At 41.2% G+C, this 19,140-nt stretch overlaps 1 protein-coding gene across 6 annotated transcripts in view; it reads left to right on the forward strand.

Moving 5' to 3' along the window:
• Positions 1-19,140, forward strand: part of LOC132582157 (protocadherin beta-16-like) — a 214,724-nt gene that overhangs the window by 32,310 nt on the left and 163,274 nt on the right. Inside the window, exon 1 of one of the 6 annotated variants that reach the window (XM_060253648.1) lies at positions 888-3,410. The exons of 4 other annotated variants lie outside the window; for them this stretch is intronic. In XM_060253648.1, coding sequence (XP_060109631.1) covers positions 999-3,410 — 2,412 coding nt within the window. In that variant the 5' untranslated portion in view covers positions 888-998. Of the gene's footprint in view, positions 1-887; positions 3,411-9,602; positions 12,194-19,140 lie in introns of those variants that run through there. One more of the 6 variants, XM_060253633.1, reaches the window with a different exon arrangement.

Genomic DNA, 19,140 nt, shown 5'->3' on the forward strand with positions numbered 1-19,140 from the left:
GGCCGCTCTGAGACTCTTTGGAGTGGAGGGCGGGATATAAATCCAATATCTTCAATATCTTCTATGTTCTGTGTTGTCTGTGGGGTATGGTAAAGGTATCGCATATGCTAGTTGAGAGGTGATCCAAAGCCAGTGTTTTTGCGCTTCTTGGGTTCCTGCAGTTTGTGCTACTAGCTCTTAGTTGCTGGGTGGAGTTAATTTCCTTGTTGTGATGTTGCAATACAGTTGCCTTGAGTTTTAAGAACCTGCATGCTTTTTGCTAGCTCTGCTGATCCCACCACAATACCTTTCTTATTGTTTGCCATTGTGCACAAAAGAGGAAAAGTAAGAGATCTCAGAGGCAGAAGAAAGTAAATGAGTGTATAGGAAATGTTTTCCCCCAAGGACATATAAGTTGTCACTATAACAGCTCCCACACTGATCTTAGCCCCATCTGCAAGCTATGCAGCCAAATGACCCAAGACCATTGTGCTTAACAGGCCCTGAAACGTAAGGTCAAGAATTACTTTGCTCATGGTGAAGGGAGCAATAAGAAGTACCTGTGTGGCTGTAGCTCATCTTTGTGGCCAGATTTCCATAAATAATCTCACCATTTCACGAGCATTTTGTAGAGGTGAAATGAAGCAGCCGTGCTAGATGTACAGAATAAATCCAGGTCTTTCATGTTAAATGTACTTTGCATTGGGCTTCCCATGCAATGAAAAATATAGAAAGTAAATTATTTTTCCTTACTCAGCCACATGGTGGCAGCATTGGCAAACACACTGGTTGGAATTGAGTTTTGTAGGGAAAAATACTACTGGAAGCTGAGACAGAGAGCTATAGCAACTGCAGAGGCAGCTCATTTTTATCAGCAATGGAGAGGGGATATTTAGAGGAATAAAAAAACCCTGCAGAGCAAAACTCATTTTCTTAGCAGTGTGTATAATCACTGGATGAAAATCTCAAGATCTGCTTTTTAACCAAGGAATTTATCTGGTCTGGAAGTGGCTGACACCATGGATGACAGCTTTAGGATAAGAAAAGGTCTGTACCTTTTGTTCTTCTCTCTGTCTGGGGTGGTGTGTGTCTCCATTCACTATTCTTTGCCTGAAGAGAAGAAAACTGGGTTTCTGGTGGCTAATGTGTTGAAGGATTTGAAACTGGGGCCAGGGGAGCTGTCTGCCCGCAGAGCCCAGCTGGTTTCCAAAAGCAATAAGCAGTATTTCCAGCTGGATACACATTCTGGGAATCTCTTTGTAGATGAAAAAATAGACCGAGAAGCTTTGTGTGGCCAGACGGACCCCTGCTTACTTCTTTCTAAAATTGCCCTGGACAAACCTTTAGAGATCATCAGTATAGAAATGAAGATAGAAGATGTGAATGATAACTCTCCAAAGTTTTCTAAAAATGAATTTAATCTAGAAATTCCTGAGAATGTTCCCACAAATACCCGATTCCCCCTGGAATCTGCCCAAGATGCAGACTTGGGTGAAAACAGCATCCAGAACTATACCCTCAGTCCCAATGAAAATTTTCGCTTGGAAATACAAAGTGGCAGAGGTGGAAAGAAAAATCTGGACCTTATTCTGAAGAAACCACTAGACAGAGAGGAGGAGGCTCAATTTACGCTGACTCTGACAGCATTTGATGGAGGGGTGCCCCAGAGAACAGGCACAGTTCAAATAAATATTAATGTGCTAGACATCAATGACAAAATCCCTGAGTTTACACAATCTGAATATATAGTGGGATTGAAGGAAAATAGCCGTCGAGATACTCTCGCCTTGAAAGTGGAAGCCAGAGATTTGGATTTTGGTTCAAATGCACATATCACCTATTCATTCCATCAGGTGCCTGAGGAAATAAGCCAGTTGTTCAACTTGCACCAAATGACTGGAGAAATCACTGTTTGGGGTCCCATTGACTATGAAAAAGAAACCAGCTACTATATGAACGTCAAAGCAACAGATGGGGGAGGTCTTTCAGGCCACTGCAAAGTCCTGGTGGAAGTTGAGGATGAGAATGACAATGCCCCAGAAGTCTCTCTCATATCTATCTCCAGCACCGTGCAAGAGGATTCTCCCCTGGACACAGTTGTGGGGCTTTTCAGTGTCACAGACCAAGACTCTGGGGAGAACAGCAGAACTTCTTGTTCCATAGACACAAACCTTCCCTTCGTACTAAAGGCCACAGAGAGTAACAATTACCAGCTTGTGATCCAAAGTCCTTTGGACAGAGAGAAAGTCCCTGAGTATAACATCACTGTCACAGCTACTGATCGGGGCTCTCCTAGGCTCACCACAAAAAGTATAATTACAATTTTAATCTCAGACATCAATGACAACTCTCCAGTGTTTGAGAAGTCCAAGTATGAAATGCAAGTGTGGGAAAACAATATTCCAGGCCTGCTGATGGGTTTGGTTCATGCTGTCGATTTAGACGTGGAGCAGAATGCCAAGGTGGCCTATTCTCTTGTGCCTGGAAATGCCAGTGGTGCTCCTGCAGCCTCTTATGTTTCCATCAACTCAGAGACTGGGAATCTTTATCTTCTGAGATCTCTGGATTATGAGCAGACCAAGGAATTCCAAGTGACAGTGAGGGCTTCAGATGGGGGTTCTCCTCCACTGAGGTCAGAAGTTGTTGTTCGAGTTGTTATCCTGGATGAAAACGATAATGCTCCCTTCTTCCTCTACCCACTTCAGAACAGCACCTCCCCCTGCAATGAGCTGGTTCCCAAGTCAGTGGAGGCCGGTTACCTGGTTGCCAAGGTGGTGGCTGTGGATGGGGATTCAGGTCAGAACTCCTGGCTGTCCTATGAATTGCTGAAGGCCACAGACCCCGGTCTTTTCAGCATAGGAGCCCAGAATGGGGAAGTGAAGACCAGGAGACCACTGACGGAGCGAGATACAAACAAGCAGAGGCTGATCATCCTGGTGAGAGACAATGGCCACCCTCCCCAGACCAGCACAGCAACCCTGAATATACTTCCTGTAGATTGCTTTTCAGATCCTTATCTGAATATTGCAAGTGTCAGTCAGGAGGCCAGTGAAGAAGATGGCTCCTTGACTATGTACCTTGTGATTTGCCTGGCTGCGGTGTCCTTTGTGTTCCTGATCTGCATCATTGTGTTTGTTGTCATCAAAATATACAAGAAAGAGTCCAGTTTTATCACTGCCCTTCCTCAGTTCCCACCTGCCTTACCTGAGATCCCAGAAACTGGTGTTGATTCTCAGAGTGGATCCCTTTCCCGGACTTACCAATACGATGTTTGCCTAACTGGTGGATCACTAAGCAGCGATTTCAGATTCCTTAGGCCTCTCATTCCTGTTTTTTCTATGGGGGACCCAAATGTCTTTGAAAATCACAGGATTTCTTCTGTCTCTCAGGACACTCCTGAACAAGTGGAGGGAGGAAAACCAACGGAACAGGTAAGTGATTAGCTCTTTTTCTAAATTACCCCATAATCTATGGAAATTTCATCAGTGATGTAATATAATGCTTTTTTGCTAGTGTCGTTTAATTATTTCCCGCCCTTTTTTTTCTCCTGTCTTTTGCTCCTTGAATGGTTGATAAATAGCTGCACTATTTAAAATTTTGTAAAATTCTGCCACACTCCTCCATTTACTTTTTCAATTTGTTTTCCTGTTAGGGTTTCCCTTTCAGAACAGAGGGTTTCTCCTGCACCTGATACTCATGTAAGGTTTTTCTCTGAGATCGCTACTGCTCTTTATGTGGCTCATCCTTCTTTTTAATACAGAGGTGTCGAACTTATTTGCTATGAGGGGTGGATCTGACATAAATGAGACCTTATCAAACCAGGCCATGTATGTCATAAAATGTAATGCCAGGTAGTGGAGGTATAAACTTTTTAAAGAACAAGACAAACACAATAATGATTTTTAAGCTCAAAATAAAACATGCTTAAAACATTAGCACTCTTGTAATATTTTGTTTATTTAACAGTCTCTGATAACTGATACCTCTTGCTCTGAATTATTGCATCAAAATCTGAAGACAATGTCTGTGCTGTAGCAATGTTGAGTATGCTGTTCAAGTGTTGTTCAGGTGTATATCTGTAAATTGCAAAACTGCTTTTGATTTGGCATTCATTACAGAAATCTCATGGTCAATGCTTTGAGCCTAAGACCCAGAGGAAAACATTAAATGGCTGGACACTGCGAGCTTTTGTACATAAATTGTCATGGTACAGACTGAGAGCTATGTGTTTGTCTACAAAAGGATAGTCGTCAGAGAAATAACTACAACTCCTATGAGGCAGTATAAAAATAGAGAAAAAGCAATGTATAATGGTCAGTATCAGCCTACAGTCTAGGAAGTCTAAATTCAAAATCCACAGTCTGCAAAGGAAATGTGCTGGATAAACTTGGTCTGGACACACACTCTCAGATTAATCCATCTCAATGACTTGCTGTTATTCCTCATCTAAATAGTTCACATTGCTTTCCTATTGAGAAATACTGGATCATGAAGGCATGAATACTGTGAAAAAGAAGAAGGGAACCCAGTTGCACCTAGGAGAGCCCTGGCACATAACAACCCAACAAAACACACTTTCTCTCTCTGTAGCAAGGCAAAAAGCTCATACCTTGAATAAAACTTGGTTGGTCTTAAAGGTGCTTCTTTGTATTTCTACCATGTGATTGAGGGAACTGGGCAAAGTAAGGGGATAAGGAGGGAGAGGAGCCTCAGCCAATGGAGAAAATAAGGAGGGTTGGCTCAGTAGCTCTGCTGTGTGATTGAGAGTGCCTGGCAAAGCAAGCTCTCTTGCTCCATAGCTCCTGTGTGATTGAGAGAGCCTGGCAAAGCAAGCTGCAATGCAGAAGAAAAGAGAGAGCGAGAAGGAAGCAGACAACAGTGAGTTGCTTGCAGGATGCATACAAGTCCTGTGGGGGCCAGATGCATCCCAGGTGCTGCATGTTTGATATTCCTGTTCTAATATGTCTCTCTCTGTCCACTGTCTTTCTTCACATTAACAAAAGGAGTGAAACTGCTTTGGTAGCTTGAAAGATAAGGATAAAGAAATGATTACAACAGAACTGGAGGAGCAGCTGAAAGCTCCTTTTAATGGTTTGGAAGTTAATGGAAGTTGTTCATCAAAACAATCATATAAGGTTTTTTTGTCCCAAAATAAAAGTTTGAAGCAAAATTGAATGGGATAAGAATAATCTACAACCAGTTTCATCATCTTGCTAAAGTATGGTAGATTTAAGACAGACAGGCCATGACAAATCAGATAACATTTTCTTAAGTGTGTCTCGCTATTGCCTCCTTCAGAGGTTTGGGACAATCCACTCTCTCAATGAGTTGTTAAAAATTGCCCTAAAAAGTCTCATCAAGTCTCTTGTGGGAGAAAAGAACCAGCCCGGCAGGGCAAGGACCAAGCTTGCAAAGCATACACACCACTCCCAGGATTTGTCCAATAACTACAATGTTTCCAGTGAACCAGGAGTAAGTCAAGGCTGAGACCCATCTAGTGTAGGAACTAGTATAGAATCAGAATTCAGGTTAGAGTAGAAGTGTCTCTTTTTATTTGCAGATTTCCTGTGTAAATAGGACACAGAAATCACACACATATATGCCTATATATACGAGAGCTGTGACCGATTCCGTACTCACCTAGAACAATTGTATAAGATTGGAAAATTTTGGAAAAGAATAATAAAGCTTCATCAAAATCACGTACATTAGAGGTGCTGCTGAATTTGTGCAAATATGTCTCGCCACGTTCGACAGCCACAATGAGTTCTGAGCCAAACTGCCATGTTTCCTGCCATGTTATGTTTTTCTTCCTGAATGGTTTTACATATAACATAACATAACTGTCACTGTCTTGCTATGTGGTATATTATCGAATCACGTATACTCTTGTTGCAATGGCTATTGTGTAAGGTTATTTTGTCTCTCATGGTGAGGCCATTAGTGGATGCTTGAGAATGCTGAGCCTCCCCACTCTTACTCCGGATCATCTGGAGACAGAGCCTGGGAATGAGATAAGGAGATGAGCGCACTGTAAATGGCTTGATGAATGAAGAGTCATGTCTTTGAAGGTCTGGGCAGGGGGGAAGCCCACTCTTTTCTGAAAGCACTTAATGCTGTTTGTAGGTTTTAGGTTCACATCTGGCAAGACATCTGCATCGAAGGGTCTGAACTAGTAATATGTCAATAAAGCTTCACCTATGCTTTCGTAAGTAGAAGTCTGTCTGAGTGTTGCTTGGCAAAACCTCACACAAGCCTTCTATCTCCTTGCCTTGCTCCCATTCAGCTTGTGCAGTAGCCATGGTGTTGGTATTTCCTTCTGCTTTGCAGACACTTGTGCATCTACACAATAGGTGAAATTGATCCTTCTCCCAAGGGTCACACAAGCCTTTTATCTCCTTGCCTTGCTGCCATTCAACTTGTGCAGTAGCCATGGTGATGGTATTTCTTTCTGCCTTGCAGCCACTTGTGCATCTACACAATAGGTGAAATTGATCCTTCTCCCAAGGGTCATGGAAATCCTTCTTCAACCAAAGAGCAATTAACACGTGGAATTAATTGTCTCAGGAAGTGGTGGTAGCTACAAGCATAGACAACTTCAAGGGGGGATTGGATAAACATATAGAGCAGAGGTACACCTGTGGCTATTAGCCGCAAGGTATAAATGGAACTCTCTGACTGGGGCAAGTGATGCTCTGTATCCTTGGTGCTTGAGCGGAAACAGTAGGAGATCTTCTGGAGTTCTGGCCCTGCTGGTGGACCTCCTGATGATACCCGAGTTTTGGCCACTGTGTGACCCAGAGTGTTGGACTGGATGGACCATTGGCCTGATCCAATATGGCTGCTCTTATGTTCTTATGATGACTGGGACATGTAATTCCCCTAGTGTGTTGGTAGGGACTATAACTCACAAAAGTCAGTGCAAAAAAGTGCACGGATGAGATAATGTCCATAACATGGACTTAAATGAACATAAAACACTAAGACATAAAAACAAGTGAACAAGAAAATCCTCACACACAGTGAAAGTCTTCATGAAAGGATGTAATATTATCTCATGCAATTTCTGATAACCCTTAGCCATTAGCCCATCAAGTACAGGGGATATGTATTTTTCAGATTTTCAATTGTTCTAGTTACTTCTTTGATGGTAATTGCACAGATTTAAATTAATTCTATCATCATGTAATAAAAGGGTTTTTTTTTGCTTTTTTGCAAAACTTCCTTTATGTTAGACAAAACATGAGAGGTTTATAAATGGACAACCAGTTGAGCAAATAAAGCAATTTAGGTATCTGTGGACCATGTTCAACGAAATCTAAGCTGGAAAGCCCATCCACTATGGAAAAAGCTCGATTCATCATTAATACAATTACTCAATTATTCTTCACCCAAAGTGGCAATTATGTATCAGGTGCTAGTAAGGTCTTCAGTTCTAAGGTAGTTTCCAAATTATTGTATCAAATTGAGATCTTGACAGAGGCGGTGGATGAATCATAGAATAGAATCATTTGAACAACCTTTGTTACAGTTTAATCCACAATATTTGCTGGGTACCAAGTTTGCGTTTCAGATTTTAGAGCTGAATTGGCCCAGAATTCATTGGAAGCTTGTATGTGGCTCCTGGCATTTCAATTTTTTAAAAAATCTCAAACATGAGAAAAGGGATTTTGAATCTTATTGAGAAAGATCCTTATATGGAGCCATGGACAGTGATAATTAAGAATAGATTCCAATGGTTAGAATTTGATGACAGAGATAAGGACATCAAGGGCTTTTTTGTAACAGTAACTCCTTTGTATATTAGGCCACACACACCCCCTGATGTAGCCAATCCTCCAGGAGCTTACAGGGCTCTTTTTACAGGGCCTACTGTAAGCTCTTGGGAGGATTGGCTACATCATGGGTATGTGGCCTAATATGCAAAGGAGTTCCTGCTACAAAAACAGCCCTACTCTTAACTGCTGAATTGATTTAAACAGGGAGTCCCCTGGGAGGCCCCTTTCTGAAGGCCCATGAATCAGGACGGTTGCCCTTCACATGTTGCCTACAGCATGTATCAGTGGCATGTGCCTGTTGGCCAGTCAGCAGCTTTTATCAATAGGACTGAAGGCATGGATTATAACCAATTAAGTCCAGTTGGTTTCTTGCACTCTTGCTTTGGCTCTTGCCTCACTTCAAGGCGAGGGGTGTTGTCTTCAGTGTTCCCTCTAAGCTGAGTTAGTGTGAGGTAGCTCACAGGTTTTTAGCCTCCAGCTCACACATTTCTGTCTTAGCTCAGGAAAAATGAACCCCAGAGCAAACTAATTGATGCAGTAGCTCACAACTTTAATGCCAGTAGCTCACAAAGTAGATTTTTTTTTCTCAGAAGACTCCACAGCTTAGAGGGAGTATCGGTTGTCAGGTGGGATGCGTGAGAAGAGAGCCCCATTAATGGCTAATTTCAAACACCTGGGGCAATTAACTGTTAATCAGAATAAGGGCAAAAGTAGCCAACAGCAGCATAAAATCTCAAAATGCAACGTGTAGATTGTACCTCAGAGTAAATAGCACAGTAACAATTATTAGCTGGTAAGGAATCTCAAGAAGTGTGCAATCCAGCATCCCCATTGGCCACCCCAAAGCTTGTAATATTTTATTGAACTTTTAGAATGAAGAATTGTACATATTAATCACATCTAAGGTATGTATCCAGAGACAATGCATTTTCTGTAGTTCTATCACAATTATAGAATTTCCTCCCTTAGAGCATGCTATTTATTTTTTTCCTCTTCTCGTTATACAAATAAGTTATTCTCCTAGCACCCTGATTATTATTATTACTAGTAGTTTATTGTTGACATGGAGGGCTTTTAAACTGCTGGTTTTATTGTTAGTGCAGCTGGATTGTTAAAAGTAGGTTGCTTTTAAATTATTTTTTAATTTGTCAGTTATCTCAGAAATAGATTTCACAAAGAGTAAAGGATATAATTTCATTTAAAAATGACTTTTAAAAAACTAAGCATTATCATATCACAAATGCTGGTGTATGTATTTATATATTGTACTAGAGGAAAAAAAATCTCTGAAAATACAACCACAGACATGAGAAACTGGTTGATACTAGGAACCTTCCTTTGCCAATACAAGCCTTACCTTGCTCATTTATGAGGTTATGGTCATGGTAATAAAATATAACACACATGCACATATGGGGAAAAGATGATGCTTCAGCTGTTGAGGTAGAATTCTAAATCTATAGTTGAACACAGAGATTCATGTCCCATTTTAAGGGACATTTAAACCATTTAGTTTTGTTTTTTTTTAACAAGCAGTGTCTTGAATCAGTTGTCCATTCTTAGTGAAAGCAAACTTTTTTTTTGGCAGGGCGGGGGGGGGGGAGACATGACTAATGTAGCCCCAAGGACATAAGAAAGCTACATTACTGAAGCGTAACTTCAGAGCAAGCTCTCCTTACACAAGAGTTCATAAGAGACAATTTAGAGGTGTCATACTATTGTTCAAACACAAGGTGGTGCAATTGCACTGCACAAAATGCAGTTTCACGACTCTCTCACAAAGCTGCTGTCTTCACATATAGAAGAGATCTCAAAGAGAAAACAGCTTTCATTGCAGGCAGAGTCTGAAATTTCAGGAGGAAAAAGCCACTGCTCTCTGTAAGCAAAAGCAAGGACAGAAAAAAAGGAAAGATTTGCTTCGGGAATCACAAGACAAAACATCATTTCCAGCAGCTGCCTTACAAAGAACTATTTTGTGGATGAGATGTGCCTGGAAGGAGGCTGAGACAATGGAAATACATCCCAACAACAGGCAAGGTTGGTCCCTTTTCTTCTTTCTCTTCTGTCTCTGCATGTGTGGGGCAATGTGTCAGTCGTTTCATTATTCAGTGCTGGAGGAAAAGAAAAGTGGGTCTGTGGTGGCAAATGTGCTAAAGGATTTAAATGTGGATGTAAAGGAGCTGTCTTCTCGCAGGGCCCGACTGGTTTCTGAAGGTACCAATCAATATTTCCAGTTGGATCCTCACACTGGGACTGTGATATTACAGGACAGAATAGACAGAGAAGCCCTGTGTGGTCAGAAGGACCCTTGCATCTTACGCTCAGAGATTGTGCTGGAAAACACACTGCAAGTGTACAGAATCGAGGTTGAGATAGAAGATGTGAATGATAATCCCCCCCAATTCTCTAAAAAGGAATTGTTATTTGAAATACCTGAGCATATGCCAACAAATACCCGATTCCCCGTGGAGAGTGCTGAAGATGCAGACAGAGGAGAAAATACGGTTCAGAATTACACGCTTAGTCCAAATGACCATTTCCGGCTGGATGTGCAAAGTCACAGTGAAGGAACTAAATTTGCAGAGTTAGTATTGGTGAAACAATTAGACCGGGAAGAGGAAACGCGGCTTTTTCTGATTCTGTCAGCTGTCGATGGAGGAATGCCCAAGAGAACAGGCACAGCACAAATTATCATTGACATTCTGGATTCAAATGATAATTTTCCTGTATTTGATAAAAACATCTACACAATTAAATTAATGGAAAACAGCCGCCCAGGATCACTTGTAACAAAAGTGGAAGCAGTTGATCAAGATTTTGGTTCTAATGCAGAGATCACTTACTATTTCAGCCAAGTGCCAGATAGTGTACAAAGAGTATTTAAGTTAAACAAACATACTGGGGAACTTACTTTAGCAGAGAACATTGATTATGAAATAAATCAAAATTATGCAATAAACATCAAAGCAACGGATGGAGGGGGACTCTCTGCTTACTGCAAAGTCATGGTGGAGGTTGAGGACAGAAATGACAATGCCCCAGAGGTGACCCTCACATCCATTTCCAGTCCCTTACCAGAGGATTCTCCTCCTGACACATTGGTCGCACTTTTGCGGGTCACAGATAGAGACTCTGGAGAGAATGGCAGAACTGCCTGCACCACTGAGGCAAACCTGCCCTTCATGCTAAAATCCTCTGAGAATAACTATTACCAGCTGGTGACCCAGCAGCCTCTGGATCGAGAAAGAGTTTCAGAGTACAACATCACCATTACTGCTATAGACTGGGGCTCTCCAAGGCTTACTTCAACGAGAATAATTAATGTCCAAATCTCAGATGTCAATGATAATGCTCCAGTATTTGAAAAGTCATTGTATATCATGCAGTTATATGAAAATAATATTCCAGGTCTCCTCATAGGTCTGGTCCAAGCCAAGGACCTGGACACAGCACAGAATGCCAAAGTGACCTATTCTCTTTTGTCTGGGAAAGTCAGTGATCAACCTGTGTCCTCTTACGTCTCCATCAACTCTGAAACTGGGAATCTGTATGCCATCCGATCTCTGGACTATGAGCAAGTGAAAGATTTCCAAGTGACTGTGAGAGCTGTAGACAGTGGTTCTCCTCCCCTGAGTTCCCAAGTTATTGTCCAAGTTGTTGTTGTAGATGAAAATGATAATGCCCCATTCATCCTCTACCCTCTTCAGAATGGTACTTCCCCATCCAATGACCTGGTTCCCAGGGGGGCGGAGGCTGGCTACCTGGTCACCAAGGTGGTGGCAGTGGACAGAGATTCCGGTCAGAACTCTTGGCTTTCCTATGAGCTCCTGAAGGCCACAGAACCAGGTCTGTTCAGCGTGGGGGCTCAGAATGGAGAAGTGAAAACTGTGAGACAAGTTAACAAACGAGACTCCTTCAAACAGAAACTTATCATTGGAGTCAGAGACAATGGGCACCCGACCCAGTCCACCTCTGCAACGTTAAGCATTCTGCTAGTGGATGGCTTCTCTGACCCTTATATGAAAATGATGGATATTCCGAAGGAGGAAGTGGTGGAGGAGGAAGACCGTACCTTGACTATGTATCTTGTCATATGCTTAGTTATCATCTCATTCATTTTCCTGGTGTCTATGTTGGCATTTGTTGCTGTCAAGATTCACAAAAGGAGAAAGTTCATAGAGAGCTCTGCCTTGAATTTCCCAGTGGGACCAAATTTCCCAGAGAACTATGGAGATGCTGATGCTGGATCCCTTTCCCGGGCTTACAACTATGAGGTGTGCTTAGCTGGTGGGTCTCTGAACAGCGAGTTCAGGTTTCTGCGGCCTCTCTTCCCTGTGTTTTCTGTGGAGCCTGCTCAGTCCCAGGGAGTTCAAAGGATTGCACCCAGTTCCCAAGATCTTCCCAGTCATGAAGCAGAAAGTCAGCTCAAGAGTCAGGTGAGAGTATAATCAGCATTCCATTTTATAAATATTTTCATTTAGAAATTCCTAATATTTGAATTTGTCACTAATATTTCTCAGCAACTATATTCAATATATTCAATATGAATTAAGCAGAGACTTTCTGCATAAAAACCATTCTCAATAAAAGCATAAAACCTATTTTTCTGTTTTTTGGGAGAGAGTATAATAACTGTTTCATTGATGAATTTTTATGGAGTGTGCTTTTATAAAACAGGACTGGATCTACATGTTTTTTGAGGGGAGGCAAAATTAAAAAACGATGCCCCCTTTTGGGCCATTCTATCTTATGGTCCTATAGAATACAATGGACTCCATACCCAATTTGGTGCCCCCCTCCATTGGCGCCCGGGGCATGCACCCCCCTCTGCCCCCCCTAGATCTGGCCCTGTTATAAAATAACAGGTAAATGAGTATAAATGTAAGTTTTTCCTCGTAACTTTATCAGGCTCTGGGCTGCTTTTATTTTCTAACCAAATAAAAAGTGATGGAACTGGAAAACATATTTGTGGGAACCCGGAGTCACACTTTGAAGCTACCATCTTGAGTAGCAGAATGTCAAGGCTGACCCTTCCTTGGTGCAGTAACATAACCAAGCAGTAACTGGGTTTGGTCTTAGAAACACACTAGCTACCTCTTACTGGAGTCCTAATACAACATAGTTAATTCTGAAAGCAAAGAGTCCTTGAACATAATACAGGTATCTTTTTGGCAGCACCGAGGCTTGGAAAGGAAGGAAGGGGAAAAAGCAAAGAGATAACACTAGCCAATTTTATAGAAAACTGCAGGCCATAACCTCCTGATTCCCTCAACCAATCGCAAGGCAGTATCCATGGAGCTTTCCGGGTGAGAGTGAAATCCCCCCTCCCATACTGGATCCAGAAATGAACTGTGAGTCTTATTAACAGGCCTCAATTAACAGGCCTGAATTTTGATGAATATCTGATAGCATATGGATGAAGAAATTTAAACTGGAGGCTAATTTTGCTAACAAAAACCCTCTCTAATTGGATTTCACATCCTTTGACTGCCTATGGAACAGGGGAGGTATAGAATCCTCTGAGGGAGGAGCAGCATTATTACTTACATACGGCACCTCAGCTGAAATCTGATCTTGGATCATAATAAATTTGACTTGGTAGCTTATGGGGTGACAAGCACCTGCAATAAAAGAGAACTGTGTAGAATAGTGGAGGGTTTTGTACCTTTTCATAATTATTAGTCTTACAGATCTATCCAGATTCTGATCCCTGTGAGTTTCAACCTTTTTTTGATACTGAAGCAGCCTTGGTTGATTTAGTTTATTGTCAGTGCCAAGATTCCTCGAGGGCTTTTTAGTGATTTCCTTTTCTATCTTGTTGACATTACATTAGCAGATTCCACACTGCATAATTCTGATCCTTTTTAGAAGATGCATCTTAATTACTGCAATTTCTCCACTTTAAAAATCCATTGATTTCAAAAGGATTAGATTATCTTCCATTAAAGACTTCACTGAAACAAAGAGATATCTAGATCCAGTGTCCTATTTTATTTCCCAATTTTGTTCAAACTGATATCGAGCCTTCAAACTATATTCCTTTATTATTTCAACTTAGTAAATTAATCCTAAGGGTATCTTCTCATGAAAACTATACCTTCTGTTTAAAAAATCTCAGCCATTTTTCCTTGAATACCAGTATCTTGCATGTTTGTTCCAATCTGATCTGTATTGTCCTGATACTTGAGGAGCTATACCAGTTCTGTCTTTGCAGTTAGTACACTATTATTTATCTAATTTCTAAAAAAACACTGACCAAAATAAAATGTTAGTAAAATGTCATGTCAGAAATTCTACTCAATACTATCAAATGCCTTCTCAGTTTCTGTAAAACAGGATTTCTCATAATGAATGAACTTTCCTCATGGACTTAAAATTAGATTCAGCAGACCAAGATATTTTTAACAAAGAAATGAAATATTTTTTTCTGAACTGAATTTCAAATTTATGATTTATTTATAAATTCTTTTAATGTGTTTATTTTTTAAAATAAATGTCTAATAATGTGAAGAGGGAGAGAGTGTCTAAGCCATGCCTGGACAAATTTTCTTTGGTTCTAGGAGCCAGTCCAAATATTGAGGAGCTCGACTCGTATCTCACCTTTTAGGGTTTTGTATTTTAATGACTTTAAAAAAAAATGATTAGTACAAAACCAAATTCTAGCCCCTTCACAGGCAGAGTGGAAATTTTCCATTGGAAGTGGTGACAAAGATGCTGCAAAACCTGACATACAGCCATTATTGTGCACAAAGAAAGCATTGGTAGAGATTTGTGTGGGCCTGATTTGGCCTGCAAGGTCAACAGGTGATGTTGTTATCTTCTGGAAGCCATCATCCCTACCACTGCCTGGGAAAAGTGGCAACAAGCCCTGGAATGAAGGAAGTTCAACAAGGATACATTTGGAAAAGGTTGAGCGGTGTATGATGTGGTTTAGTTTTAAAGTTGCATGATTACTAAAGGGGTTGTCATTATTGAAAGTGGTTCTATGGAAAGTGGATCTTTGGGAAGTTTTTGCAGATATATGCATATAGGAAAAACAGAAGAGGTGAGTGATACTCAGAAGCAAGGTTTGTGGACAAGGGATGTAGATTTTTTAAATTTGAATATGTTTTCTCTTTGGGTAGGGATAGCAGGACATTCAGGACCTGAAGAGGGGCAAATACAATTGTGGAGGTGTTTATGCTCATAGAACACACTTCTGCCTCTGATTTTTAAATGGCAGTAGCTCATCTATTTTTCATATGACTTCTCTGAAATCTGGAATTCCTGCTCTCATAACCTAAGGAGTTTCCATATTAAATTTCATTTGCAGCACAAATCATCTCAATTTTATATTGCTTTTGAGATTTTAACAGCAAACCCAAGATAATTACAGAGGAGTTCTTGCAGCTCTGTGATTTAAAAAAGTCACTAGTTTGACGAGAACAGTAAAACATTAAGGAACTGGAGGGAAGTTCAACAAATGAGCTGAAAGGGGCAATAAAACTGGGTCCTGCACAGACCTTCATTCCAGGGCTTGTTTCCACTTTTCCCAGGCAGTGGTAGGGATGATGGCTTCCAGAAGATAACAACATCACCTGTTGACCTTGCAGGCCAAATCAGGCCCACATGAATCTCTACCAATGCTTTCTTTGTGCACAATAATGGCTGTATGTCAGGTTTTGGCTAACAGTACAATCCTAAGCAGAGTTACACCTTTCTTATATCATTGACTTCCATGGACTTAGAAGTGGATAACTCTGTTTAGTATTGCATTGTAAGCCAATTCCCCTCCTTCTGAGCCTCCATTAATGCATCTTTTTGGGTTGCAGACTTTATTCCCTACAGGCATCAGTGCTCAGTAACTGCTGAACTACAGCAGCCCAGAATGGCCAACCATTGCCAGGAGCCCCTTGCTGCAGCAGCTTTTCAACTTTTGCTTCTCTGCTGCCTCTCTGGGAAGTACAGAAGGAACCATCTCCTGGCTGAACACACAGATGGCATAAGCAGAGGGCCACCAGCAAGGAGTCACAAGACAGGGCCAACTGACAGCATCTTGTTCAAGGGCTCCTACCATCTGATGCTGCCCTGCACTTCCTGCCTAGGGAAATAATGAAGGCCAGAAACAGATAAGAAAATATTTTAGGGCTTCTCTGATTGTGAGAGATGATTCTTACCTCTGCCTCCCTGCCCAATATGAGACCTCTCCAGACAAGAGTACAAAGATCTACCCCCCCCCCTCTATTTTCTCCTCAAATGCTACTCACTGGCTAGCAACCGATACCTTTTCTAATAAAAAGATTTAGATCATTGGAGACCCACACACATCTCAAACTCCATAAAGCATAATTCCAACCTGTTGTTTCTGTCCTCCATGATGCACTTTATGGGCAGAGCACTCCAATAACTTCAGCAGAGCCCTAAATGAAGCAGCATGAAGGAAAGGTAAGGCTTTTCACCTTGAATGGGCAGAGCCATGTCATAGTCACTTCTACAGAGGGAGGCCCTGGGCACACTAACAACCTGAGAATGACTGAGAGTGCTGTAAATGGAACAATTATATTTCTGGCTGTCAGGCCCATTACTTGATACTGACTGGACACCAACACCAACATTTGCATTCAGTTGGAGAGTACTTTCAATACTTACACCTAATTTTATTTACAGGGTTGGGCACAAACCAACTTGTTTGTGATGGGTTTTGGCTGGTTCATGGTTTGTGAACTGAAGTTCATGGCAGGTCAACTGGCGCAAACTGTCCACAAACTTTCAAGCTGTTTGTGGCAGTTTGTGAATGGATACATTTCCAGACAGACTGTCTCCACACAATCTAAATGTTTACTGAACTTCAAGGCAATTGGGGGGAGGACTTGAAGAGTATACAAAGGAGCATCTGAGGGAGGTCCTCTGTGACTTTAATGTCTCTAGCTTGCACAGGATCCGTTCTATACATTTTTGAACCTCCTGAACCTGCGCCTGTCATTTCTCCAGAAAGCACTTTCCCGGGGGCACCTTCTTGGAGGGGGGAATAGATCCCATAAATTGAATCCTCACCAAACATGGAGAGCAGGGAGAGGAAAGTCAGATGGAGATCGAGTTTGCTGTCTCTAGCACACTTGGGGGGGGGGGGGGGATTCCGCTGCATCACAAACCTCATTAGCCTCACTACTTCATTTGGTGGTTTGTGATGGTTCGTGGTTCGCAAACTGGGCTTGCCACCAAACCATATTGTTCTGGTTCATGCCCATCCCTATTTATTTACCATATTTGGCTCCTGTTATTTTTCTTATACAGTATTCTTGTTTCATAATTTATTTCATCAATTTGGGTTCTCTATTATATTTGGTTTTAATTTTGTTTATTTCAATGAGAAACCAGTGTAGTATAGTGGTTAGTGTTGAGCTACGATTAGGGATGAGCACAAATCGCAATTTAGAAGTTCAGTTCATGGCTCACGGCCGAACCACAAACTGACCTATGAAACAACACAAACTGGGAGGTTGGTTTGTGAACTGAACTGGTTTGTGAACCCTACTTTCTGCTCCCCACTGCTTTTGGTGGAGAGCAGAAAACACAAACTCAACACAAACTGCCACAAACTGCTTTTTAATTTATAGATGTTCATGGAGGCTCTTCAGTTCACAAACATCTCTTCATGAACTACGAACCAACCAAAATTGACATGAACTTTCATTTGTAAGCCAGCTCATGCCTATCCCTAGCTACAATCTGGGAGACTTTGGTTGGAATCCCCATCTTGTCTTGGAAGCTTGTTGGGTGACCTTAGGACAGCAACATTCTTATCCTAACTTACATCAGTATTTTCTTGTGAGGGTAAAATCGAGAGGAAGAGAGCAGAATGACACAAGCTTATTTGCAGTCCCATTGGGGAAAGAGGAAGGATGAAGTAAGCAAACAAATATTTTACCTTCCCTCCCCCCTCACTGGCCTTTTGAAATATGGATGGAATTGTGCTTTCTATTGGATCATCCTTCACAAATCTCAGACAAAGAGAAGAAATTACTGCTGTTTTATAAACACTTAAATTGTCTTGCAGAGCAGGCATATGAGTTTCTGAAGGGGTTTTTTTTTGGGGGGGGGTCTGTTTCTTTAAAAATGGAGTGCACATTTGTGCGGAACTAACCTCTGTCCCTCTTGCACCTTGTCTTAGTATACTTTTGTCTTCAAGCCTGGCTCTTAATACCAGAAGTGTCCAGGCTGGGGAAAAAATACTTCAGGTACTGAGTAAGACTCATGAGGAGATCTGGCTTAGCTCACCTGTCTCCTCAGCTTTTGTTTAAAAAAATAGAATGTTCATTTCTTTACACAAAAACCTTTTCATAATTTGCCTGAAACTGCCTTATTCTGAACTAGATGATCAGTCCATCCAGCTGAGTAGTGTTTAGCCAGACAGAGAGTGATTTTCCAGGATTTTCCAAGGGCCTTACACATCACCTACTGCCTGGTCCTTTTAACTGGAAATGCTGGGACCTTCTGCATGCAAGTTAGAGGGTCTTCCACTAAGCCACACACCCTCCACAATTCTACTTGTTCTACTAGTTTTACTTATAGCATAAATGAAACTGTCTCAAAGACTTTCAGACAATACAATGATTGAGGTAAAGTGGAAAAGCTGTGTACATCTATTGAGCTGTTGCTCTTGAGTGGAAGTATCCATTGAGGCTGAAAAATGACCCTGTTAGTTATATTATCCGCTGATTAAGCCTCTAATCTGATTGACCCTTCTGCTTGCCCTTCCCTTACATTGTGGGTACATAAAAGAAAGACAGAAATTATTGCAGGTTAATTTTTAGTTATCAGATTCGGTCTATTAAAGATACAGGTCAAATCTGGATTAATGGGTTTATGAATGCAGATATGTTGCAGATAGATGAATGAGATGAAATTTTAGCAGAAACCTGCATGGACAACATAAAACAAAGATGTTAACTTTCCAGTCCTCTTTGTCTCAGCTCTGCTCCCTTTATACCACCATCTTAAAAAGAGGACATGGCCATTCCCAAACCTGAAGTTCCCAAGACAAGTCATTCCCTGTCTGAAGTTTATCTTCATAATATAAATAACTTACTTAGGCTTTTAGGTTTAAGATTCTGTGTGCCTACATCTTTATATATCCAAACAAGCCCAATAGGCTATGATTTAGGATGCAGGTTATTTATATACAACTGTTCTTTACCTGTAAGATATAGGAGTAAGCATTACGTAGTAAGACCACTGCCTCCTGATATTTCAAAAGAATGTTCTGTGTAGATCAGTGAAAACTGAATAATATGTGCAGCTGCTGTATTTTACTTCAAGCACAAGGTGGTGCTGTTGGCCAACAAAGCAAATATTGTTGAAGATTAAATGCTCCTCGCAAAAGCTGTGGCCATTAGACAAAGCA

Source organism: Heteronotia binoei, chromosome 14 (assembly GCF_032191835.1).
Source record: "Heteronotia binoei isolate CCM8104 ecotype False Entrance Well chromosome 14, APGP_CSIRO_Hbin_v1, whole genome shotgun sequence".
In the NCBI taxonomy this organism is placed as follows: Eukaryota; Metazoa; Chordata; class Lepidosauria; order Squamata; family Gekkonidae; genus Heteronotia; species Heteronotia binoei.